Below are 25,991 nucleotides of genomic sequence, written 5' to 3' on the forward strand. Positions count from 1 at the left end.
ACTTTTCACTTTCTTACATTCCCACAACATATGGTAAAAGGTTCCTTCTTTTTCCATACATTTCCAACATTTATTACTTGTAGCATCACAAAGTTCGGGCAATAGTGGGACATAGTGGACGAGCTTGAGATTTCTCCATTCAGATTCATCTCCAGCCAATTGCAGGAGGAGATGCCAAGGTTGTGAGTGGCTCAGTGGAAATGACACTGGACCATCCTCATTTGAAACGAACAGTAAACAACAAGGTAGGATTGTGCTCCATCATGTTCTACATGAATGACTTTCTGATCATCGGCTCCCTATATCAATAGCTACTGCAAAATCCTTTGGTAAACCTTTCAGTGTCCTCTGGGTGAGCTGTGTTTTGCTGACAAAAGTGCAAGGCAAGACAAAAGTTTACATGCAGTTGGAAAGTTCCATTCTGCCCCAGGAAACGCTAGCAAGCTTGAAAAATGTCCTCGTGAATATGCTGGTTTTCAGCAACTGCACAGGTACCACTCTGCCACTTCTTTTTTCCTTGCTGGATGGTCACCCTGAGGAAGACTCCTTCCATGTGACTGGTTATGGCTACAGGCAGGGCAGTCTCAAGCAGGTCGGGTGCCCTGGCGCTGAGGGGCGGAGATCGCTCCAGCGCCCCAGCCCTCGCAGGGCGCAGCATGGTTTCCGTGCAGCTTTGCCGCGCAGCACCCAACCTACCAGCCTGGCGCACCGCACCACCGGGACTCTACCTAGAGCTGGCCCTGGCTACAGGCAGCATACTTGACTCTCCATCATGATCTCAGGTCAACTAAAACAACTCAAGGATGCCTTTGAAAAGGTCCTTTTTTGTTAAATTTAATCCTGCTGGGATTTGGCAGGATGGGCTTTCAATCAAGAATAATTTACAGTTGCACTCAGGTTCTTCTAGGCCAGGCATCCCCAAACTTCGGCCCTCCAGATGTTTTGGACTACGATTCCCATCATCCCTGACCACTGGTCCTGTTAGCTAGGGATCACTGGTCCTGTTAGCTAGGGATTCATTGCTTTCCTATAGTGTTAGGGATCAGGCTATGACCAACAGTGATTTCAAGGGCCTAAAGGATGGAACAAAATACCCATTTGTGTGGCAATCTGGCAATGCAGAAGGTTGTGAGAAGTCATCTCATTTAGGGTCATGCACCTGATGCAGTAATTCATCCTAATTTGTGGTTTGCTAATCATGTCTTGGAGTGGATGGTGGCATAGTCAGGCACTATAGTGAATTCCACAGAACAGATTCTTTTCACTGCCACTTGGTGCCTGCTTCCAAATGATCTTCTAGGCTCTGTGGAATTACATCATAGAGACTACTAAATCTGTACATCCATTCACCAGGCAGTCTTACATTTAAGCACCTGCAGGGTCTTTTGCAACTCCCAAGACATAGTCCCAAGACATTTCTTCTTTCTCCCAAAACAAAGAATATATACGGTAGCAATCTGTGCAAGGGAACCTGAAGGACTGGAGTCAGGAGGCACCAGAGAAGCCTTCCTCAATGTGGTGCCAGATGTTTTGGACTACAGTTCCTATCATATCAAATTATTGGTTATGCTGGCTGGGAATTGTAGGGAAAAATATCTGGAGGGTATCAGGCTGGGGGTGGGGATCACTGCTCCAGAACAAGCGGATGACAGTCACTCATGTGATCTTTGTGCTGCTGTTATAGCAGAGCTCCTCCAGGACTGCTCCTCTGTATCTGACAAATCCCTGTTAATTACTGCTACAGTAGTCACCCTCTTTGGCACCCAGGAAGTTGGTATCAGATTCCCAGGAAGGTAAGTCTAGATATGTGCCTGAGTGGAAGGACATTGGTGTGCAAAGGAAGGCGTTGATTCCCCAAATCAGGTTGTTTCAAATCAAAGGGCAGAGAACTCTCACTCGGTTACACGGGTTCAAGTACAGTTGTCTTAAAATTTCACAGTGCCTTTATTTTTCTGTAATGTCAGAGTATGTGTGCTACTGAGTTGTTTTCTTTACAAAATTTGTTTGAAAACATTCATACCACATGAAGATCACTTTATTTATAGAGTGATCCAGACCACCTTTACACCAGGTGATGGGGTTGGTTGTTTTTTCTTGGTTGGGGGTATCCCTCCGCCCAGCTCTGTTGCCTGCAGAATGATGCAACCACGGAGCTCCCTCACTGCCTGCTGAATGTGTGGATGGGCAAAAGGAAATAGAAGGTGAGAGATTTTCCTTGAGATCCTGCTGCAGCCCCCGAGTTACCCTCTATACTGCTCCAGGGGGTCTCTTAAACCCTCCAGACCATATTTTCAGGGGATTGCCGGCGGGGGGGGGGGGGTTTACAGGAGAGATCCAAGAGCATCCCATTTTATGTGCACAACTTCACACAAGGAATTCTAGATTCAACCCATCATGAAGATGAATACTTCCACTTCACTTCATAATAAATTGGATTCAATACTTATTTTACAATATACCCTTGTGCACCAACTGGCATAGCAATATATTTCATTATTCACTTGGGTTGCTGCTGCCTTTTCAGCTTTTGCAGTTTTTGCAGGCCAGTTATTTCTCAAGTGCACAGCAAGTAAATGGTCGTTTAATTGGGGAATTCGTGTTTCATAGTGCCAGAAAGTTAAATGGGCAAAAATATATTTAGCCAAATGATCCTCTCTGTAAGCAGGGGGGAAAGTGTGCATTTTTTTTTCAAAGCTTGCACAAAAACGTATTTGATTTTATCTATATTTGGAATTGATATTATCCTCAGGTACTTCCTTCACCTCTGGCTTTAATTACATGATTAATGGGTAAATAAGTCTTCGATACCAGCAGAGAGATCCCTAGGGGCTCATTGTCCCATCTCACTTGTCACCTGTGAGGAGCTGGCCATGAGGAACAAATGTTCAGAGGTAATGAGAACAGGTGCATAAGTCCCAAGCTCCTAGTATTTAATGCACATTAAAACCAAAATTGGACTGCTGTTTCACAATAGCAGTTCTCCATTGACCAGCTTTAGAGTTTGTAAAACAAGTCAACATTAGCATTCATTGCTAAAAAAAATTATATTCTTTTATAGCTTGTACCAGCATACTTTCTTTTTATACAAATCACCTGTTTTCTATCTAGTATATATCTTTAGAAATTTGTTTAGAATTGACATTAAAAGAATGAAAGATCTTCCTCTTTCCAAGTTTGTAAACACATCTATTCTCATCATGTCCACATACATTTCAATTATTTTATCAGCAGGAGGGAGGAAACTGAAGTGTATCCCAAATGCCTTGCCAGCTCATATTCTACAGGGAAATTCACATGGGGATTGTCTAGCTGCAAAGCCAGTTGAGATTGAGAAATTGAGAAAGAGACAATCAGAGAACCAGATAATTATACAGTTCGAAATGACCTTGAAGGTCATGTAGTCCAACCCCTGCTAATGCAGGAATCTCAACTAAAGCATCCATGACAGATGGCCTCCAACCTCTGCCAAAAAACCTCCAATGAAGGAGAGTCCATGACATCCCAAGGGAGTCTGCTCTATTGTCGAATAGTTCTTACTGTTATTCCTGATGTTTAGTTGCAATTTCCTTTCTTGTAACTTGAAGCCATTGGTTCAGGTCCTAGCCTCTGGAACAGGAGAAACAAGTTTGGTCCATCTTCTATGTGACAACCCTTTAGATATTTGAAGATGGCTATAATATAGTTTCTCAGTCTCATCTTTACCAGGCTAAACAAGTTCTCCAAATACTATGAATACTAAAAGGGGGTGAATCTGCCCGTATCAAGCTGTTGAAAGGCCTACTTATCACATCTTCCACTATGACCAAAAATCATCTCTTCAGACTGCTTCATCTCACTCTGTTATCAGAGCATTTATAATTGTTCTACCTTTTCCTTCAGGAAACCAAAATGTGCTGTGCTGACACCCAACATGTTCTTAACACATTACAAAATCAAGCCTTAAGACATGTTGTTAAGCGAATGATACCTTTACACAACTGCCTTTCAGAAAACACAAGAGCTGCATTAAAAACCAAGTCTTTAAATCTTGTTGTGAAGAGGAAAAGTGGTTTGTTTAACCTTCGGTTGCTTTGGTCATCCCACAAACATGAACCCTTTAATGCAGCAGTCTACAATCATCAGTAAAGAGAAGACAAGAGAGAGACAGAATAGAACAGCTGCAAATACTTCATAATCCTAATAAAATTTGCTTCACAGTACTGCATTCTGTTAATGCAAGAACCAATGAAATCAGAGTACCTAGAGGTTCAGGACGGGAGAACTTGTACTTGATGCAGCAGTTATATGCAATATATTTTGCAGACAAATTTAGTTTTATCCTCCAAAGAATTGATCCATTAGCTTTACTGAGTTAATCTACAGCACTGCTGACAACCTCTCCTTTTTTATCACATTTTCCCCTCAGAGGAACACTTGGAACTGGTCATATGTTTATTCTACTAGAAAGTCTCTGACTGTCTGTCCATCTCTCTTCCTCCAGCCTCTTCCCTTCTCTCTCTCTCTCACACATACACACACGCACACGCACACACACACACACCCCTCAGTTATATAAGCTTATTTATTGGGAATGAAACAAAATGGGAGGTGATGAAAGGATGTTGAAGAAGGTCTTAGAATAAAACATTTTGGGGGGGATATGTTATTGCTGAGAGCCAACAATAATAAAATCTCAGCAAGCTGTGAACCAATGTTAATGCTGGATAGCAATTTTGTTAGAAGGTTTCTTAGCAAGTACTGCACTGTTTTTAAGAGAAAAAACTTCTTAAGAATAAAAGAAAAAACTAAGCTGGATAGCCACATTTAATGAAATTACCTTCATTTTTTCTCCTCCCTGACATACATTATAATGTCTGAGTTAGTACAGAGCAAGCTGCTTTCAAGTATTGTCAGGGGAACTCCCTACAGGGAGCCTCCCCCCATCATCCTGACCAGCACTTTGCCCAGTGGCAGCGCTAGCAGCGGGTCAGGGGGAAGCGGATTGGAGGAGGGAAGGCTCAGCGAGGCATCAGAGTCCTGGCAACGCTCTGGGGAACAGACGGTGGAGGAAGGACTCAGCGAGGCATCAGAGCCCCTGCACCATTCTGACCAACAAGTGGAGGAGGGATGGCTCAGGGAGGTGTCTGAGCCCAGGCACTGCCCCAGCCAGCAAGGGGAAGAAGGGGCACCGCTCCTTCCGTTGCCCGAACTGAGGCGCGCGCCCAAATGCAGGGCTAGGGGGCAGCGTTTCGGGGTGCCCAGGTTATTATGCTGGCCCCGAAGCAGACGGGCGCCATTGCCAGGTTCTGAGAGTGACTAGGAGGTCATGTTTTCTGCTATCTCTGCACTGTAAATAGTATGCACAATAAAACCTTTAAAGACACAACCGACTGGAGCGTCTATACTCGGGAGTAGCTGCAACAACTCCCTGACAAGTATTTTAACTAAACACAGAAATCTTTCATGTGCATTAGCACATAAAGACCTATAAACAGGCTTTCCAAGGCCAGCATGCCAACAGTGCTCTCTAGAGTGCCATAGATGCCCTGGTAAAATGACAATTCACCATACTATGCTACACAAGTTACCATATATTGAAGCTGATGAAGGGATAAAAGATGCAGTTTCTCTGGAAACATTGCAGTGGGTCAGGCAATACATCACATCAATAGCCCAGAGTCAACCAGCACCAGTACTTATTCTTAAGTTGCACAATGGCTGAAGGGCCCATCTAAAATCTTTACTCCATGTACACATCTTATTCCATAAGCTCTGAACATATCCTACTACACAGCAGAGATTTCTCATCCCTGACTTGCCTTTGTCTCCATAAATCAGATTGCCATAAAACATCTTAATATTTCTAAAAGTCCACAAAACCAGGAGGGTCTTCAACAAAGGAGTTTACTGCTGCCACCTAGTGTCAACTCACATTATAAAGCAAATAAGAACATCAAGGGGTACTTTCTACGTGGCATTTTCCCTTCTCAGCAATATCCACTATGAAGGACACCCAGCATATCTAAAACATGCAAGTGTTTTGGGTGCAATTATACACTACCACATATAAATGTACAACTAATAAAAATAGATATTTGGGGTTTTCCACACAACACTCCACAACAGAGATTATAGTGGTGTGGGGGAAAGCAGTTCGTGTGAATAGCACACAAGGAGTTCTACAGAGAAGAATAAAACTTAAGGTTCTGGGTCAGGAACCATTGTTCTACTGGAACACTGTGGTTGGTCATCTTTATCATGAAAGGGACTTCCAAGACAATCACATAAGGAGCTCTGATGCCTTTGATGGCTGGTAAAGAAGTTAGGTAGGCAGAGGCTTGTTCTATTAAACTGTAGCACTGGCAGAAGGACATTTACTCAGTGTTTTTCAATACAGTGGAGTACACAGAGCAGATTTTCGAACCAAGGCTGATTACGTTAATTTACTCTTGGATAGGCATTCAAATGGCATCAGCCTGAGAAACCCCAAGTACCCACATCTGCTCAGGTCAGTGTGGACATTTGCACTTCAAAGCCCTGATAAAAAGTATCTGTGTAGCACCCTTTAATGCCACAACTTAGCTTCTGCAGCAGGAATACCACTCCAACTGCAAGGGAAGGCTTCCATCTGGTGAAATATATTCTAAATCAGCACAGTATAAGGCTGGCTTGCTTTGCTCAGAAATGTTTACAGTGCTATGAGAGAGAGAGCAGCTAACAATCAAGGTTCTAACCCAGCAAGCCAGTGACTCACTGATTATGTCTAAGAGCAGCAGTTCTTCAAGTTTAGGGATTAAAACCTGTGATGCTGAAAGAAGGGTCAAGAATTGAGCTGATTGATTTAACAATGGAGAGATTCGGGGAAATGGAAGAGAGTCCTTTTCCTTCTTCCAAACCATGAGTGCAAAGGGAGACAAACACATTTTATTGGGATAAAGTTGCTTTTGCTTTCAGCAAATTAGAATTTTTAGACTCTGCGGAGATATGCACCTAAACTAGGAAAATTCCCCTTCATAGGAAAACATTTTCCTTTTGAAAGAATCACCTTTCCCAAGTAAAAAGCTTCACACACTCCATTTATTACTGGGATGCAGTATCTCATGATCTCTCTGCCCCAACATTTAAGAAAGAAAGAAATTGGCACCCTAGTCATACTAAGAGCTTCCATGACTTCACTGAAGACCCTTTTGAGAAAGAGCACTTTTAGGAGAACAGACACATTCAACAGAATGGCACTGTTCTATACAATAGGTACTCATAAGTATTAGGGCAACTGGAATATGTTCAACAGAGGTGCTAGCATCTGTGCCCTCCCCATGGTAAATGCAATATTGTGCTGCAGGCCAAAGGCTGACACCAGAAGATGTTTAATGGCATCACATAAACACAGCAGTTCAATTATACCAGCTTCATGGCTATCAAACTAATTATACACAACTGATATTTGAAAATGAGTTCTGGGTTTATACACATGTTCTGTATTAGCTAAAACAACTGTTAAACAGGTTAGGATTATGTGTGAACCCACCCCCGCTTTTTTTGTTCCATTCAGATAAATCCCAAACATGCAGAACATGTATTAGAATGTAGTAAGTAGCACTGCAGTATATTCTTTGGCCAGAGATCTGATACATTTTCTCTGTTTATATTACATGTTTATATTAAACTACTGCAACATTTCACACAAACACTTTGTGTAATTGTGTAAATTGTATAATCCATGCCATATTTTCCCCACCCTCCTCCCTAAACAGTTTGCACCCACTTCATCCTCTGTCAGCCCTCACCATCTCTTAGTTTTCTGTTATAGAGTTGTAGGTTCTCACTTGGAAATTATGCATATTCTGGACTGCCTGGATATAAAATACATAGAATTAGTACAATGGTACCTCAGGTTACAGACGCTTCAGGTTACAGACTCTGCTAACCCAGAAATAGTACCTCAGGTTAAGAACTTTGCTTCAGGATGAGAACAGAAATTGTGCGGCTGTGGCGCAGCGGCAGCAGGAGGCCCCATTAGCTAAAGTGGTACCTCAGGTTAAGAACAGTTTCAGGTTAAAAACGGACCTCCAGAACGAATTAAGTTCTTAACCTGAGGTACCACTGTAGTTGCTTATTATCCTGAGTATCTGTGGCCAGGATAGGTTTTTTAAAAGAAATGAACATTTACACAGAGCAACAGTGGCACACAGTGGCCCGTAACAAACTGTCGCTCGCGGGGCAGCCGGCACAGACCGCGTACGGCGTGCGCGGGCAGTGGAGAGGGGCGCACAGAGTGGAGCCCCCCCCCAGAGTGGAGCCCGGGGTGCACTGCCCCCACCGCCCCCACCTTGCTACGCCACTGCAGAGCAACAATAGTAAATTGGTGCTTAAAGCAGAGGTTTGATGCTAAGGAAGATAACTCATGAGGAAATGAGTTCACCCAAATTTCACAGGTCTCTTCAGTCCCTAACATCACCTGCCATTAAAGCCACTCTGCATAGGACAAACAGATCAGTCTCTACTCAAAAGAACAAATGGGCACAAACCTGCCATAAAAAAAACAGCACCATGCAGAAACCAATATGAGGTCATTTGAATATCCGAAAACATTTGACTGCAGCCCAGAAATTCAAAATTATCTAACAAAAGGAGGTCAAATGGACACTCTAGCATGAAATTGCTAAAGTAGATTCATCAGCCAGTTTAATTCTGTCCATTTAGGTCTTAATCAAGATCCTGTTAGTCCTCTCCCACTATTAAATTGACTTATAAAAGCTTTTTAAAAAGCTCTTATATCTGAACCAAAGTTTAAAATGACCACTGTTTGTTTGAGTTCACTCACAGTGACAAATGGGTTGGTTTAAAATGGAAAAGAAAGCTTGTGATCTCTAAGCTGCCATGTACAAGACGAAGAAAGGGAGGCAGGATTTCATGAGCCCAATGATCCTTCACATAAGCATCTGCACATAGACATTAACACAAAACAAGTTTAACTAGACAAACCATGATTTCACATTATAAAACTACGCAGCCAGAGTCATCTTTAAGCATGGGAAATCAAAGAACACAAGCTATTAAAAAAACCACCATGGGAAGTATTTTTGCCTATAAAATTTCATAGTCTACATTTTTCACTGGCATTCTTTGAAACCCTGCATAACCTTTTCACAGCACTTAAAACAAGCCATTATTCTCACATTTTTCCCCTTAGCACATAAACTGCAATTATTGATTTATGAATCAATCAACAATTTTACTTTGATGCTTTTCTGTCAATTGGTAATAATACATTAAAACCTGTGATATAAGCTGTGAGAATGTAGTTTACATAAAGCTTTTACAAACATTGCAAGAAAGCTTAAAATTACTGGCAATGTGGATATTTCAATTTGCTCATTCATCTTGCCTACCAGCACTCCTGTGCCTAGGAATGCAACTGGTTTATGGAAACGCAATTCATTATGGAGCAAATCACACAGCAGTACATTCCTCACTTTTTATTTAAATACACTTGATCATTAAGCATACGACTACATTCACCTTCATGCTTGCACAGCTAAGAGCCTTACATTACTTTCAGTCAGACCCCTCAATTCCAGATGGATTAAAAGGTTACCATAAAAATTCACAGCAGCCTTAATATGTCACACAAAACTTGCTTTCAGAGAGTACCATTTTTAATGGTAGTTAGGTTAAAGCAAACATTTGGCAGCTTCACAATTGTACAAGGAACCCAACCTGAATACCAACCGAAGCAGTATTTAAAATGATTCAACTTAAACTAAGAAATATGGCTGCCTATATTACCTAATATCTTGTGGAATTTGTGGAATTTAACAAGTTAATTTATATAAAAGCATACAAATTAACTTTGAGCAGGCTTGAAATGCACTTTTCAAAATCCTACACAAAGAATCTGAAGTTTCTAAGCAATATAAATGTACCGTTCATGCACAGGGGCAAATTGAGCTAATAGATGGGAACAGTCCTTACTACTGCACCATTAAGCTGCAAGCTAAGAAGGATATACTACAAATGCTAGTAATGATTATTCTAAGGAAATTACTACAGCCTACTGATCACAAATCCACTTTTAAATAAAACATTAAAATAGGTTTTAAAACACGTACTTCTACACTCATATTTATTCAGGGCCCCATGGAACAATTATTGCACAGAAAAACCATAATTAGGTTTCATACTCATTTTGCACCTAAAACAGTTCCTAAAGCAAATATATAAGCATTTAGAAGTTTGAGAAGCTAGAAAGGTCACATGGAAAGGTTCTCAATGAGATCAAATTTCTAATGCTGAATAGTTTACCAAGAGAGAAATCAAGAGAGTCTGCTAAATAGACAAAAACATTTTTTTCAGAAACTTTATGTAAGGGTGCTGTTGCGGCTACTCTTGAGTAACAACATCTGAGTCTGTTCTGTCTTTAAGAGTTTTATTGTGCATAGTATTTACAGTGCAAAGATAGCAAAAACATGACCTCTCAGTCACTCGCAGAATCTGGAAGTGGACGTTTCCGGCTACGGGACCAGCATAAAAGTTTGGGCACCCCGAAACGCCTTCTCCCGACCTTACGTTTGGTGGTGCGCCTTAATTCGGGTGCCGGAACGGGCTGCCTGCTCCCCTCCACCTCTTGGTCCAACATCGCTGAGCCCTGACATCTCCGTCCCGCTCACTTCCTGATTCCCCTCACCTGACCCACTGCTGCTGCTCTCACTGGGCGAAGTGCTGGTCAGCAAGAGGGGAGGAGGCTCCCTGTAGGAAGGCCTCCTGACACTTAATAATGGTAATTTTGATACTATGAAAGCAACCAACAGCAGACATTTCTCCATGTGAAAATGTGCGACCTAGATATCTGTGAAATGTCTTAATATCTGTCTGATTATATAAGCATTATAAATCCTTCATATTGTGAGAGTGAGTGATGATACAGGATGTGCCTCGAACTCAGTGGAAAGTTCCAGGGTGCCATGTCAGCTAAGTTAGAGTAGAAATAAGGAAGTATAGCCCATGCTTCCTAATAAGGTTAACTTTAGAATAGAGAATGTAGATTGGTTAATGTATTAGAAATGTGTCTTTCTCTGATAGATAGATTGTAAGCCAAGCCTCTAAGGAGGGGCGGCAGCAATAGGGTTATAAGCTTCAGCTTGTGTGTGGATCGGGGCTCTTCGCACCACTCCGGTCGAGGAGCCCGCCTTTGCAAACGCGTTACAATAAAGAGGAAGTGGTAAGACTTACTTCGGTGTCTCCTTGTCTGATTGCAAGTCCACGCAAGTGACTTCTCACAATATGCTATGTAGGAATTGGGATAAAGGAAAAGGAGAAATCAGCCATATATCTGCATTATCTGAGGTTCCATGACTTGACACATTCACCAGTCGATCCAGAGCCACCAGCCAATATGTTCACATAATGTGGTTAGCTATACTTGGTGATCACAGTAAACATCCATCTGAAGTGCACACGAAAGCTCATACCAATGACAAACTTAGTTGGTGCTACTGGAAAGAATTTTTTTATTTTGCATCCTACATCAAGCGTTCATTTGAATACATGGAAAAAACTTTAAGATGGAACCATCTCCTGACCTAAATCTAGTTCTATACCTTCAGTGCATTACTGAAATGCAATCTAACCAGGTTGGCAAGGGGATATAATTACATGCCCGAATCAAAATAGTTGCTCCACAAGTCACTTAACCATATTTCATGCATTTCTCAAATATGGCCCTCTGCAATAAATAATTCTCAGCCAATGTGAAGCAGATAACTGGAAGTGTGTATACTGAACATCCTTAGGAGAATGATGGTAAGAGGCCCCAACCCTCAAACCACTGTGAATCTAAACTTATGATATGGTCCATCTCTGTAGATCTTGGCATAAGTTAGAAGATATGGCTAAATATGACAATGGATACCCCACCATGAACCGTGGCTTTGTTACAAGTCTGATTCCAGTCTAGACTCTTGAAAGACATCCAAGCATATCCTGAGTTCCTCACACCCTGTAAAAATTAACACATGGAAATTTAGTTTCCAAGTACAGGATTCTCAACTCCTCAGTGGGAGCCATCCACACTATGGCAGAATAATCTGAAGGCAGAGAACGAACCAAGAGGTGGCCAGGTTCAGTTAATGGCTCACTATCACAGCCTTTCATCCTTTTGTTATGCAAACAGGTTGGCCAGCTTTTTAGTTATTTTCTCACTAGAATGGGCAAGATGAGAAAGGGGCAGGATGTGTTCATTTCAAGGCCCCTCCCTTTCCTACTAGGAGGCATTAGCTAAACTTATTTAAAACCCTGGAATCCCAGTAGGCAGTTGGCTCTGCTAGCTTCAACAGAACTTATCCAACCCTCTCAAGGGCCCGCATACACATTCTTAAGGCCAGTTATATCCTTCTCTTTCCATTTCTGCCTTGCAAAACCATAATTAGGTTTTATACTAATTCTAGGTTTCTGTGACAAAATTGCCAAGCTCCCTTTTCTACAGGCTTTTAAAAATAGTTAGCTATTTCTGCCACTCTTTAGATCAAAGTGTGTATGTATTGTGTAAATTGCTGCCTACTTAAATTGTTATTTTAATGTCTGAAGCAGCATTTATGTATATTCCATCACTTCTATTTCATATAATAAACCAAGTTCCTTTGGTGTGAGAACTTCTTGTGGGTAAACACATATTCATAACGAATGCAAGTCATAACCCCAGCAAAAGATCCTAAAACTATCATTAGTATATGGACACACATGAGTGCTTACACACACATGTCGGTTCATAACACATACTGTAACACTACACATATCCAGTTTGTGTGTGTGTGCACAACCTGTACATATTTAGATTTGCAATGAACTACCTGCTTTCATTTGTACAAGTGTATGATCTGGTCATACAGTTTCCTGAATATGCATAGGATGAAGGCAAGGCCACAATGTTCTTACCACAATGTTCTTAGTCACTCACTTACATTGTCTGAAAACTTACTATCCCTATGTGATATATTAGAATTTTGCCATATGTAGTCCCTATATGTATATCAGCTAGGGTGTCCCAGGAGCTAACACACCAGGCCTTCTGGTTAACTAGTCCTAGACTTTGTAGATGTGTGTTGTATCATATTAAGCAATATAGGTTCTATTGGATAATTAATGAGATGCAGAGTGAGAGGTGGAGAAGAGAACCATGTGTACTACTTGAGTTCCTTGGAAGACAGGGCAATACCAAGGAGGTAGGTAAACTTAATTCAGACATTATGTCAACTCATGGTTAAGGAAGGTAAGTAATCAGAAAGAAAACCAGAATTAAAACAAAAACAAAAAACCACCATTGTCTGAAATGGATTGGCAAGTCATGGTTTGTCCTTACTGAGCCTCCAGAAGACAACTGACCTAGATTATCTGTTTTCATTTTCATTTTTTAAAGATATAATTTTCAACTACCTTTACACTGCTGCAGTCATGCTACAAGTTATACAATTTTATTTTCAGTAGAAATTAATCCCTCCAAATAAACATTTACTGAAGCTATTTGTGGCAGGAGATAGCGACAAAGACATATTCCACCAATGTTTGCTACAGTTATCTGAATCTCATATTAGCAGTCCTGGTTTATCTGACCCCTCCAAAAATCATAATGTCTGAACCAGACAAAAATAATAATTAGCTTCTCGCTTTCTATTGCCATGACTCCAAATGTGTCAAGGTCTGACAATTGTGAAAGATAATGAAAATAGTTAAACCTCTCATTCCTTGTTTCTTTTCCCAAAATCCCAATATTTAAAACTGGGATTAAAAAATGGTTCTGGAAGCTTCTTTTAACTGAATAAAAAGAAAGGCAAATATACACAACTACTTTCCCCTAGAACGGACACTATTGTAAGAATAATAGTCAGCACAAACAGTCCCAGAAAAGCATTACTGTACAGAGCTCACCAATTCTATCTTTCTGTAACAATAGTAGGAATTAAGATGTGGATTCTGCAGTCAATAAAAGTCTGCTGGAGTATTCTGGATTGACATCTTCTTTTACACATCAAATTAGGACACAGTTTGGCCTCAAGTCATTTCTGATGCAGCCAATCATTCAGTAGCATTGTTGATGCTACTGAGGAATGTCTCACATTTTAAAAACAGCCATAAAGGTAAACGGAAGGCAATGTTTAGGCTACTGCCAACAATACTGAATATTTCTATCCATAGAATCATACCAAGGAGTTTTTAAAAAGTGAAAAGAATTGCGTAAATTCAGGAAAAGGTACACATATGTAGGAAAAGAAAGAAATGAATTACCTTATTCTTATTTTTCATTAGAAAGAGCAGATTTCCTTTCAGACGACACCATCTCTCTCTTGGCTCTGCATGCAAAAGCAGCATAGTATTATTAATAATAACGACAATGATGAAGATAACAATAAATAATATCCTTCTCTCTTCATATGTTTCTTCTTAAAGAAGATGCATTTGTAATGAAGTTTAATGGGAAAGTCATTAATGAAAAATCAGCTTCACTTGGCAGCTGACTTATAACATGCTGCTAAATGTCAGATTAACTTCCCAGAAGCTTTCAGTTATACTGCAGCTGACAGAATTGGAGACTGCAACATACACTCGGTGATGATTTCTTTTGCTTTGTTCCATTTTGCAAAAGGGAACACAGACTGACTCTTTTGCATGAGACAACCATGCAAACCTTGCCTCAGCAGATGAACCTTACTGGGAAAACTCAATATTTATTCTTTTCACTGGGTTGTTACATACTTAATTGATTTATTTTACTCTAAACAACACACACCATACAGGCAATATTTGGATTATTTTTGTCATTTCTAAAAACATCAACACAATGGTATGGGGACATAAGCACAGGATGGGGTGCTGTGCATGACAAGGTGGGCTAGAATTAAGCTTGTCTTCAGAGATTAACACACAGTGTTAAAAACCAGTGCCAGCCAGAAGCTTTTTGAAGCTGGTCCCCCCCCCCAATAAGATGTTGTTCAATATAACTAATACCTATTAAAACAACAGAGACTTTCATCACTTTAAAAGACCAACAAATCAACTAAGTGTAGTGTAGTCCAAAAAAACATATTCCATGATAGATTTGCTGGTCTTTAAGGTACCAAAATACCTTATCCAAGTTGACAGGTGTATATAAACATAGTTGCGTTGGGAGAGGGGTTGTAATCAGGCGGGTTACAAGGAAATGAAATGCCGAAAATACAGTCTTGGATATGTTAGAACCCAAATGCATCTGAAACCGCTACTGTAACCATTGACAAAGCAAGGTTGAAAACACAAACATCCTGGTATTGGTAAGCTAATTAATGCTCCTAAAGGTAAAGGGACCCCTGACAATTCTGGTCCAGTCGCAAACGACTCTGGGTTTGCGGCGCTCATCTCGCTTTACAGGCTGAGGGAGCTGGCGTTTGTCCGCTTCCACAGAGAGTTTTTCCGGGTCATGTGGCTAGCATGACTAAGCCGCTTATGGCGAAACCAGAGCAGCGCACAGAAATGCAGTTTACCTTCCTGCTGGAGTGGTACCTATTTATCTACTTGTGTGCTTTCGAAGTGCTAGGTTGGCAGGAGCTGGGACCGAGCAACGGGAGCTCACCACGTCGCAGGGATTCGAACCGCCAACCTTCCAATCGGCAAGCCCAAGCAGCACAGTGGTTTAACCTACAGTGAGTTTTTTTAAAAAAACATTAACTTGATTCAGGCCACAGGAGATAGAAATGAACTTGATGGGTGGGGTAATAGAAAAATTCAGTTATCTACAGAAAAACCTGGTTGTGCAGTGTGAAATATATTCAGTCTCTAAAGAGGAACAAGAAATTTGCAGGTGGGAATTCTCCCTATTAGAGGGCTGGGTTCAAAGTTCTGTTTATGCCAGGGGATGGGAACCTGTGGCTCTCAAAGTGTTTTTAGATTCTAACTCCCTGATCACTGGCTATGCTGGCAAGGTTGATGATAGCTGGAGTCCAGCAACAGCTGTAGGACACAATATTCAGTATCTTAAGGATCTCCTCCACCAGTTATTGCAAAATAAATAAAATTTCCATATGCTTCAACTGCCTGCTTATCAGGGACAGTCTCTATGTCGTAAGCTCTATTCCATATTTTTGACTTTTGGGAATCCCTTGTTCAAATATGTTAACAGGCAATACTACCACTGCCATCCTCCATGGGGTTAAAGCTTCCTCCACATGATCTCTAGAAGTTAAAACTCTGGGTCTGCAATCCCATATTTATTTGCCTGGGAGTAAGTCCTATTGAACTCAGTAGGGTTTCATTCTGATTCAACATGTTTAGGACTGCACTGTGAATGCGGATTGGCTGTGTCTCATCTCTAGCACACAGTCTAGAGTGAAATAGTAGGTTAGGCTACATTTTGTACTGCTGATAATGTATTATCTTTTTGCTAGTAGATGTTTTACAGAAAAACAACCATTCTCTTAGCTTGTAAATCACAGGGGTAGGTACAGAGTTCAATGAATAAGGAATGCAGTGGACAGCTTACACGAGTATGCAATGGGGAGCAGGGTGAGGCTTGCAAAATTCTCTTTGGCATGAACTTAGGAGAGTTGCACAGAATGAATTTTTGTCTGTGAAATGTAGGCTGATATGAATTTCTAGCACTGCCAGCTGCAAAAAGATGGGATTCTATCCGTTACTGCCTGTGCAGAATTCTGCTCACACAATGCAACTTTCCATTCCTCTCCTCCCCCTGCAAGCCCCCAAAATTTGCTCCAGGGGGTGCTCCAACCCTCTGCAGCAGATTTTGAGGTGGGAAACTGCAGGACTCAAGAGAGAAATGAGAACTTCTGCTGTGCAAGTGGAACAAAAGTGGAACAACAGCATTAGGTACAACCCATGGGGTGTGATATTTTGTGTAATGCATTCTTTCTAATTTTGTCTTGGTTGTTTGCAATGTATGGGGGGGTGACTTTATTCTGTTGTTATGTGCTGTTATTTTGTTGATAGTATGTTGCATATGTGAAGTGGATTCTTGATTATTATTATTTTACTTGTTCTTGGTTATGTTTTGAATTGTGATAGGATGACAATGTGCCCTTTAATGTATTTGTTGACATTTCTGTGGGTTGCAAACCACCACATGGAAATGAATGTGGAACAGAGCTAAACAAATTTAAAATGAAACAAAAATGAAAAACAGATCTGAACGTTTCAAACCCAAATATAGTGTTGGTTCCAAAGTCAATGACAAGATGGAGTGGTTAGAGGACAACGCTGTACTCTTACTTGCAACTAAAAAAACCAAAGAGGAAGGTGTGCAAAATAGGCAAATGCATGAAAATTAGTTCAATTTAAGAGGCCACAGAACTCAACTTGTCTTGGCCCAGAATTAGGTTAGTTCCATTAAGTGTTTTTACCATCTTGTTGTAGTTGTTAGCATCAAACCAAATGTACTGAGGGAAGAACAAGGGCTGGATGTGAAAATTAGAGGCATGTGTAGGCCTTCCCATTCAATTTAGCAGCCCCTTGCACTAGCTGTGCTCCTAAACATGCATAGCACCCAGAAACTAAGCAGAGGCCTGTTTCTCCCCAGCATGCAGAAAGCATGCAACTTGATAAATCGTTTGATATAACACATAAGAAAAGAACTTCTCTCATTCTCTTATGTAAATTAATCCAGTTAGCAACCAGCAGCCGGACTATTACTTTCATCTTTGTTTGCACATACCAGTGAGAGTCTAATCCACCATAGCTATGGCAGAAAAGCAATTACTTAGAAGGTGTTTAGGAGCACTCAGCCATTAGCAATGAAGAAAACGGATTATACCGGCAAATCTGTGAATACTAAAACAGTGAGCAGACAACAGCTGCCAAACATACGTGCAGAGACGATTGCCAATGCCAGCTATTATTACCTATACATTTACCATCCCTTAGCATTCTGCAAATGTTCAGTTTTCCTTCCTTGTCAAAACAAGATGATGGCCTTCTAGCCAGCGAAATCAATTCTCTGATATTGTATTGCATCTGGCTGATGGTGAAGAAGATGAAGAGGAAATGGATGATAACAGGGATGCTAATGAACTGGTTGAAAGTGAGCAAGATCTATTCAGCAGACAAGGCCAACTGCAACATTAAAACAAAAACAGAAAGGTGTAGTACACAATTGCATGCTGATGTCTTTCCATAGCTTTGCTTAGGGTTCCTAGCTAGTTGTTGTTTTAATGTAACTGCCTAGCTGCGTGGGATTTCATGTATCAAGTCATCAATTAAATCTGCATAAACTTCCATATAAACACAAAATTTCTGAGTCAAAAGTTCCTTTCTTTAAATTTTTGGATGATTGCATATCACAGATGGCACCACTTTAGAAGACACATTCCCTTATGTACAAAAGAGGAGAAACAACACAATTAACACCATATATATATATATACTGTATATGGTAGCTCAAAGCAGCTGGAGGACAGCAGGTTGAGGAAAAGTGGTCACAAATCCACAGATTTCAATTAGTCTACCTTAAGCAGGACTAAGATGAGTACAGCTGTACTTCTATAACAACTTACCTGGCAGTAATCCCACTGAACTCCATTGAACGTACTTCTAAGCAAGGGGTGTGTGTGTGTGTGTGTGTGTGTGTGTGTGTGTGTGTGATTGCTTAATCAATTGCTGAATCTTCTAAACAATGAATTCACTAAAAGGTCATAGTTCTAGTTTTTTATAGAACTGTAGTAGTTCCTGAGTACTGGCAGTTGTGGGGGTGTTGCTTATCCTAGAGTGAACATCTAATACTGCAACAGTCTAGAACAGGGGTCCCCAAACTAAGGCCCGGGGGGCGGATGCGGCCCAATCACCTTCTAAATCCGGCCCGTGGACGGTCCAGGAACCAGCATGTTTTTACATGAGTAGAATGTGTCCTTTTATTTAAAATGCATCTCTGGGTTATTTGTGGGGCATAGGAATTTGTTCATATTTTTTCTCAAAATATAGTCTGGCCCCCCACAAGGTCTGAGGGACAGTGGACCAGCCCCCTGCTGAAAAAGTTTGCTGACCCCTGGTTTAGAAGGTAGTGGCCACCTTGCGTCCCTCTTTTTGCTGCTGGACTACAGCTCCCTTCATCACTGGCTGGCTGGGGCTTGCTGGGAGATGCAGTCCAACAACATCTGGTGAACACTGGGATTGACATTTACATGGTAGATATCATGTTGCAGAGATCAAGTTTGGCCACTTTGTTAAACAACAGGTGCGCCATCTTTCTAAAGGCTAAATGTCAGAGACCTTCTAATGTTATACAATTTCTCAATGGAGCTGTGGCCATCAAAAATATCATTAGGTCTTTAGAAATAAGACTTATGCTCACCTCCAAACAACAAAAATGCCGTCCTGCAACCAGTCTGAATCATTTGTTTAGTAATCCATGTTACAAAAAACCACACACCACACACACACACACACACACACACAAACACAAAACTTGCAGTTTTAACCTTGAAACAGTGCAAGTCAGGGTCCTAAGGGTTACAAACTAGGAGCCCATAGTTTATTTAGAGCATGGCTTCAAAGGAAAGATCTTTGTAGCTCCAGAATGATCTTAATCTCTATGGAAAAAAATGACATTCTTGGATCCTGGTACCATATAGTGGCTGGGTGAGAAAGGATACCTGCAGGTTGATGGAGGCAGACCAAGGGGCAATCGCTAGTGGATAAAGCATGAGACTCTCAATATCAGGGTTGTGGATTCAAGTCCTGAATTGATTCCTGCATTGCAGGGTGTTGGACTAGATGGCCGTTGTGGCCCTTTCCAACTCTACCATTCTATAATTCTATGTTGCAGCTGCCTATATTATTAGCACTCTTCCCTGATGTAAGCACATTTAGCTTGACACCCCCCCTCTCCCCCCCTCATCAAACAGTAGGGTAAATCAGTTGTTAAAAGACTGAGTAAGATTTCTTCTCTCAACCTGCACTGCCATGGCAGGGTTCTCACCTACACTACACTGACCTGATCAAGGGGGAACATGACAACTAAGATAAATTCAGTTCAATAATATAATCACACTGGGCACAGGCAAAAAATAAGCGCAAAGAAAGAATGGTGAGCCCCAACTTTTTTGAGCCTTGAGGCACATTTTGAAATCTAATAAACTGTTGTGGGCATAACTCACCACAAAACACATACAACGGGAACAAAATAAAAAGCAGGCAACCGCCACTCCTGCCAAAGGCCAACTCCACCAATGACCCCTTGCAAAAGGCAAAAGCCTCCCTTTAAAAAAAAATAGGAGGAGCAGGGAACCTTGGCAGGTGCCAATGGAAGTGTCTGTGGGTGGACACTAAGTAAACTTCCACTTGAAACCATAAAGTTTAGTGAAGGGGGTTTCATCAGATCAGTCTATTGGGGCAGCAGGATCAGAAAAATGGATCAGGAACACCCTTGGAACTTCCCTGACTCATACATCCAGAGTTTGTTGGCTCAGCTTAGAAAAGTTGCCTCACATAGGTACACCCTTAGCATACCAGGAGCTGTGCAACATGAATTACAGGAGGCACTGAGTTGACCACTTCGGGTCAACAGAGTTGAAATTCCCCCGCAATCTGTGTCTGTTAATGGGAAAGCTGACTGGCACAGTTGGATCAGGTGAAGAAATGTTTTGCTGCAGATCCAAACAAGCCTCTTTATTCGCTGATGCATCCACAATAAACACACAGTGGAAGCCAAAAACAGTGTTGCATAAGGGAGTACTCAAACAAAACTAGAGCAAGCTGTTGAATTTTTTAAAGCTACACCACACTTTATTTGTAAATGTCAGAATCAACAGCTGTCACCACTAATAAAAACAGACAAACATTGCTTTACTAATACAACCCTAGGTCACAGTCACTCATCCTCACAACGAAACTTTATAAAAGCACCATTTCCCTATAAAGCAATCACCTTTCTCTCCCCACCACAAAAAAATAAAAATGCATGCCACCAAGGACCCATATTTCTATGTGAATTTGAATAAATAATAAACAGCATTTTGCTGGTTTAGGATGACTGCCAAGCAGAAGCAGCTTTAAAGTAAAAGCTCAAAGCTATGGCTGCAGGGAGGTCAGCAGTGGCAAAATCAAATGTTCCTGCCTCTTTTCATGGTGATTTGCATAGTACTAAAATAAAGCTTTGAACATATTCTTTCAAACTCTCATCCCCCCCCCCCCCAGGCTGAATACTTGGAATCTCTCTTCAGCACTCACAAAATCAGATTTCAATGTTTCAGTGCTCTACTTAGCTGGGTTTAATTCAAAGCAGTTAGATTTGGTATTAACATTACTGCAAATGTACTTTTAAGATTGCATAGGTTCTCAGAATCTCATAAGTTTTAACTGTTCTGGTTTTTACTGTCAGTCTATTATGGTCCTCCTGTTGCATGAAACCGATTAGTCATTCCTTTCTTTAAAAACAAACAAACCATTCCAAGACAATTTTGTAGGTATGACCTCACGTGAATCAGCTATCCTTTCCTGCCCAGTCTAACTTTGCTTTCCGATCAGCAAGTCTTTCATTGGAATCAAGCCATTCTCTGTGGACACAAGAAAATACTGTACCCTCTGCTAATGATGGATAATATTCCTTTCAATAAATGGCAGCTGAAAGGTGTTGGGCCTAGTCACAACAACACAAAGTAAATAATATGCTTCTATTTATTCCAAATGGAGAGAAACAGCACATGACTTATCCTTATGTCCAATTTCTGTTCATACATGCAGCAAACAATTGGTGCAATATAATTACCACCCTAGTAACAAAACACCTACCTAATTCTTGGACAGTTAGAGTTCAGACAACAGTTTGGAATATGCAAGCCAGGTGCTTCAAATCATGCCAGGTGCACTGAATAAAGGTAAAAACCTGAGTCCTCACAATGTCCCATAGTGCTTTCCTCTCAGCTGTACAACCACAGATGAGTTACAAATGATATTCATATGTAGCTCTTCACTACTTCAAGATTAACAGCTAAAATTATTTCTGACTGCATTAAGAAGAAACCTTTTAAATGGTCAAAGCATACATAAAATTAAAAATGTTAGGCAAGCTGTGAGATTACTGAACATTTTAAAACACTATGGTTTGATTGTGATCTATTTAAATTGCCAGAAGATATGGAGTAGCTTGTCATGTTAATGGAGACAAACTACAAAATTTTAGAGTATCTTCTACAGTCCAGTAAGATTATGTTCAAAGAAACTGATGAAAATTAAGACTTCCTTCCACTTATTGATGAAAGGAGTAATCTTACCATAGGATTTTCTAAGCTTCAGAACAGCACGTGGGTTTGACTGCAGACAGATATCCTTCATAAAGGAAACAGGTGCCTGATCTAGCACACTTAAAGCCCTAGATTACAACATTCCAACATATGAAGACAACCAAAGGGGAATTTAAAACATGTAACAGTATAATCCAGGCATCCCCAAACTGCGGCCCTCCAGATGTTTTGGCCTACAACTCCCATGACCCCTAGCTAACAGGACCAGTGATCAGGGATGATGGGAATTGTAGTACAAAACCTCTGGAGGGCTGAAGTTTGGGGATGCCCAGTATAATCCACATATCTTTGGTTTGCTCCTGCGTTATGTAGTGGTATGATGTACCAAACACAAGTGGAAGGAGAAGAGAAATTGCAACACACATTTCAAAAATAAGCAAAAGATTTTTGGAAGTTCCATTTATTTATTGGATCTTTATATACACCATTTGCCATATGCTCACAGAATGGTGTACAACAAATTAAAATGCACCAAAATATAATTCTGAAAATCAGTAGAAATATCCTCATCCTTAACTAAAAAAAGAGAAGATGGCATGAAATAGAAGCAAACTGACCTCAGTGAATCACGCCACCTTCCCTCCAAAGGCCTGGAGATAGAGGCATGTCTTCCTCTGCTTCTTGAAAGAATATAACACTGAGGTAAGAAGACACACCTCGGTGAGGAGATCGTTCCCAAAATTAGAGCTGTTGAGAAGACTCTGCTGCAATGCTGTCAATAGCAATTTGTCACTTCTTCTGATGGCTAAAGGTGTTACCATTACTTTTAGTAATTTTCTTTTTATGTTTATTTCATTGTCAGTTTATATTAAATACAACTTTACCTGTTCAATCTACATTACACGCTCTTTCTCCACTCCCTCCCTATCTCTCATTTATATTCCATATGTTTGACTCATTTTCAGTTCAACTGTCCAAATAAATAAAAGGAAAGCTAAATGCAGAAGGGTCATATCATCTGAAGTAGCAATGGAGTCATGGAGGTGGGGCAGAGAGAAAGTCAATGCAGGGAGAAAGAAGGACAAGGGCAATGCTTATCAGGGTGGACCACCTGTTGCCCTTTCTTATTATTATTATTATTATTATTATTACTACTACTACTACTACTACTACTACTATTAGGATTATTAGCATAGCCCAACTGTTCTACTTTAAACTTGTTCTCCCTTGTACTGAACGAGTAAAATGACTCATGTTGTTCTCAAATACAATTTTGCATGTGGAGACCTTTTAACCACCCCCAGAAATAAATTCAGACAAGACTCAATTTTTTGGTTTGGTTTTTAGCAGAATTTAGGCCACAACTTTATTGATTACAGCGCTGACCCTGGGCACCAACCATAGGTCAGCCTCGGGTGAACACCTGGGACAGACGGCAAGCAGGAGCCCTGCTAGACCTCCACCCAGATGTCCCCTGGACTCAGGCTCAGGGCACAACCCCACATGGGGAAGACCAACCATGAGTCCATGGATTCCTTCTTAAAGGAATACCCAACGCATAGGGATGGCTAAGCATCCTGCCACCCCTATCCACCTGAACTAGAGCCTATCCGCAACCTTACAAGTTGTGACGATTTGCTATGCGGCAGGCGAAACCCAAGTGGCACCAGCCAATCAGCCAAGTGGGGAAAATTACTGCCGTGCCCCTGTCCCAACGACAGGTAACACACAAAAGCATAGCAAGGTCAAGCGCAAGCCCTAAATATAGGGAGAGGTTGGCGGGTGTTCCGACACACTGAACCCAAAAGAGGAAGCTCGGGGACACGTGCATCAGCTTAAATAGTGGTCCCTCAATTGCTTTAACTGGTGTCCCGCTTGCCCAATTGCACCCAAGATCAAGGGACCGGCAACAGGGTGCTGTGGCCGCTCCAATGTTCCCACCCCCAACACAGGGTCTGGTTGCCAGGTCGCACCGCAACACGTGCCCTCTTGTTAGGGAGGACCCGATTTACTGAATGTGTTCTTCTGTGATAAAGCAGCATGGCCTAGCCTACAATGCTGACTGACAATCAAAGCAACAGCTCTAAAGCAGGCAGGGGCTATCTATATTGGTAATAGGAGAACAGTAAATTTTATGGTGTTTCATTTCCCCTTCATGTTAAACAATGGCCATAGCCTTACCTCTAGGAGCTGTGTTGTTTTGCAACGATGATGTAGCAGTTTCAAGAAATTACAGCAGTAATGTTCAAAATAGAGGTGGGGTTAATGCTCTCCACAACAGTATTTTTTCAAAGCCTATTTTCTGGAACTAGTGTCTTAAGGTATAGGGGAGAGGGTATTTTCAACCCTTACAACTCATCAATATTTGGACACACATCTAGAAGCAAAAAACAACAACTAACCCCCACAGCCAGGGAACATCGTTTACTGCCCATTTCTGGGTACTACAGCATGAAATGAAAGTTTTCAGTGTCTTTTCAGTTTACTGCAGAGTGCAATCATTGTTTAAGGCCTCAAGTTTTGATGCTTTATTGCTGTGGATATAAACTTTCTCTCCTCTCCACTAAAGTTTACAGCAGCTCTTCTGCTGCTGCGAGACAAGAAATAATGTTATCGGCCACTCCCTGAAATGTACCAGTTATTTCTCCTGGAACCAAACTATATGTTGCAGCCCAATGTGTGTAAGGGTAGCTGGACACCTCTCTCTTCCATCCCAGAAAAAATTTCTTCATGAGTTGGGTGATTACAGCAGAGAAGCAACGGGGAGGCACACTTAATAACCCCCCCCCACCAGAAATTCATGTGTACCCCATCATCCCTTATGAAGAAACTTTCCTTACCTCATCTACAAAAAAAGCCACTAGGTTATGGTTACATGAATTTGCATTTAATCTGGCCCTAAGCTGTACGCTGGCTCCCGAGGCCAATAACGCGAGATGAGCGCCGCAACACTAGTCACGACTGGACCTAACGGCCAGGGGTCCCTTTACCTTTACCTTTTAAGTTCTCATCCAGATGCTCTCATTGAGCAGCCAAGTGTCATCTTTCTTTCCCAATGGTTTCCTGGAACTGTGCCATCTCTCCATTGGTCTGGTAGCATACAGCAGACATGCAGGATGATGACATTGTGGCCAGTCTTTGCTTTAAACCTGGGGCCCCTCTAGGCCAGTGTTTTTTGCAGGTGTAATCTGCAACGTGTCATTGACACAATAATGATGCATTAGTCATCCCCACCCGCTAGGGGACCCAGGTGGCTCTGTGGGTTAAATCACAGAGTCTAGGGCTTGCTGATCAGAAGGTCGGCGGTTCAAATCCCTGCAACGGGGTGAGCTCCCGTTGCTCGGTCCCAGCTCCTGCCCACCTAGCAGTTCGAAAGCACATCAAGTGCAAGTAGATAAATAGGGACCGCTCCAGCGGGAAGGTAAATGGCATTTCCGTGCGCTGCTCTGGTTCGCCAGAAGCAGCTTTGTCATGCTGGCCACATGACCCAGAAGCTGTCTGCGGACAAACGCCGGCTCCCTCGGCCTATAGAGCAAGATGAGTGCCGCAACCCCAGAGTCGGACACGACTGGACCTGATGGTCAGGGCCCCCTTTACCTTTAGTGGTGGATTTACACTGGACCATCCATCATTCCATTTTATTAGTTCTGTGATGTTCCCCAGAGTTTTATTATTATTGACATCTGGAGGAGGACTGCTGTGCTATAGAACAACGGAAGTGAGACCAAAAGAATCCCAGAGTACTTATGGTATGGAATTTTCAGCAGGAAGTTGCAGGATCCACAATGAATGGAAAGG

The 25,991-nt window shown here is 41.5% G+C and overlaps 1 protein-coding gene across 11 annotated transcripts in view; it reads right to left on the minus strand.

Moving 5' to 3' along the window:
• INPP4B (inositol polyphosphate-4-phosphatase type II B) overlaps nt 1-25,991 on the minus strand; it is a 267,689-nt gene that overhangs the window by 194,071 nt on the left and 47,627 nt on the right. For 6 of the 11 annotated variants that reach the window (XM_035113742.2, XM_060278615.1, XM_060278618.1 and 3 more), the window contains exons 2-4: nt 17,859-18,069; nt 14,260-14,324; nt 11,212-11,265 (exon numbers count right to left, since the gene is read on the minus strand). In XM_035113742.2, coding sequence (XP_034969633.1) covers nt 11,212-11,265; nt 14,260-14,324; nt 17,859-17,970 — 231 coding nt within the window. In that variant the 5' untranslated portion in view covers nt 17,971-18,069. Of the gene's footprint in view, nt 1-11,211; nt 11,266-14,259; nt 14,325-17,858; nt 18,070-25,991 lie in introns of those variants that run through there. The other 5 variants (XM_060278620.1, XM_060278619.1, XM_060278622.1 and 2 more) reach the window with 4 other exon arrangements.

This window comes from Zootoca vivipara, chromosome 9, assembly GCF_963506605.1.
Source record: "Zootoca vivipara chromosome 9, rZooViv1.1, whole genome shotgun sequence".
In the NCBI taxonomy this organism is placed as follows: domain Eukaryota; kingdom Metazoa; phylum Chordata; class Lepidosauria; order Squamata; family Lacertidae; genus Zootoca; species Zootoca vivipara.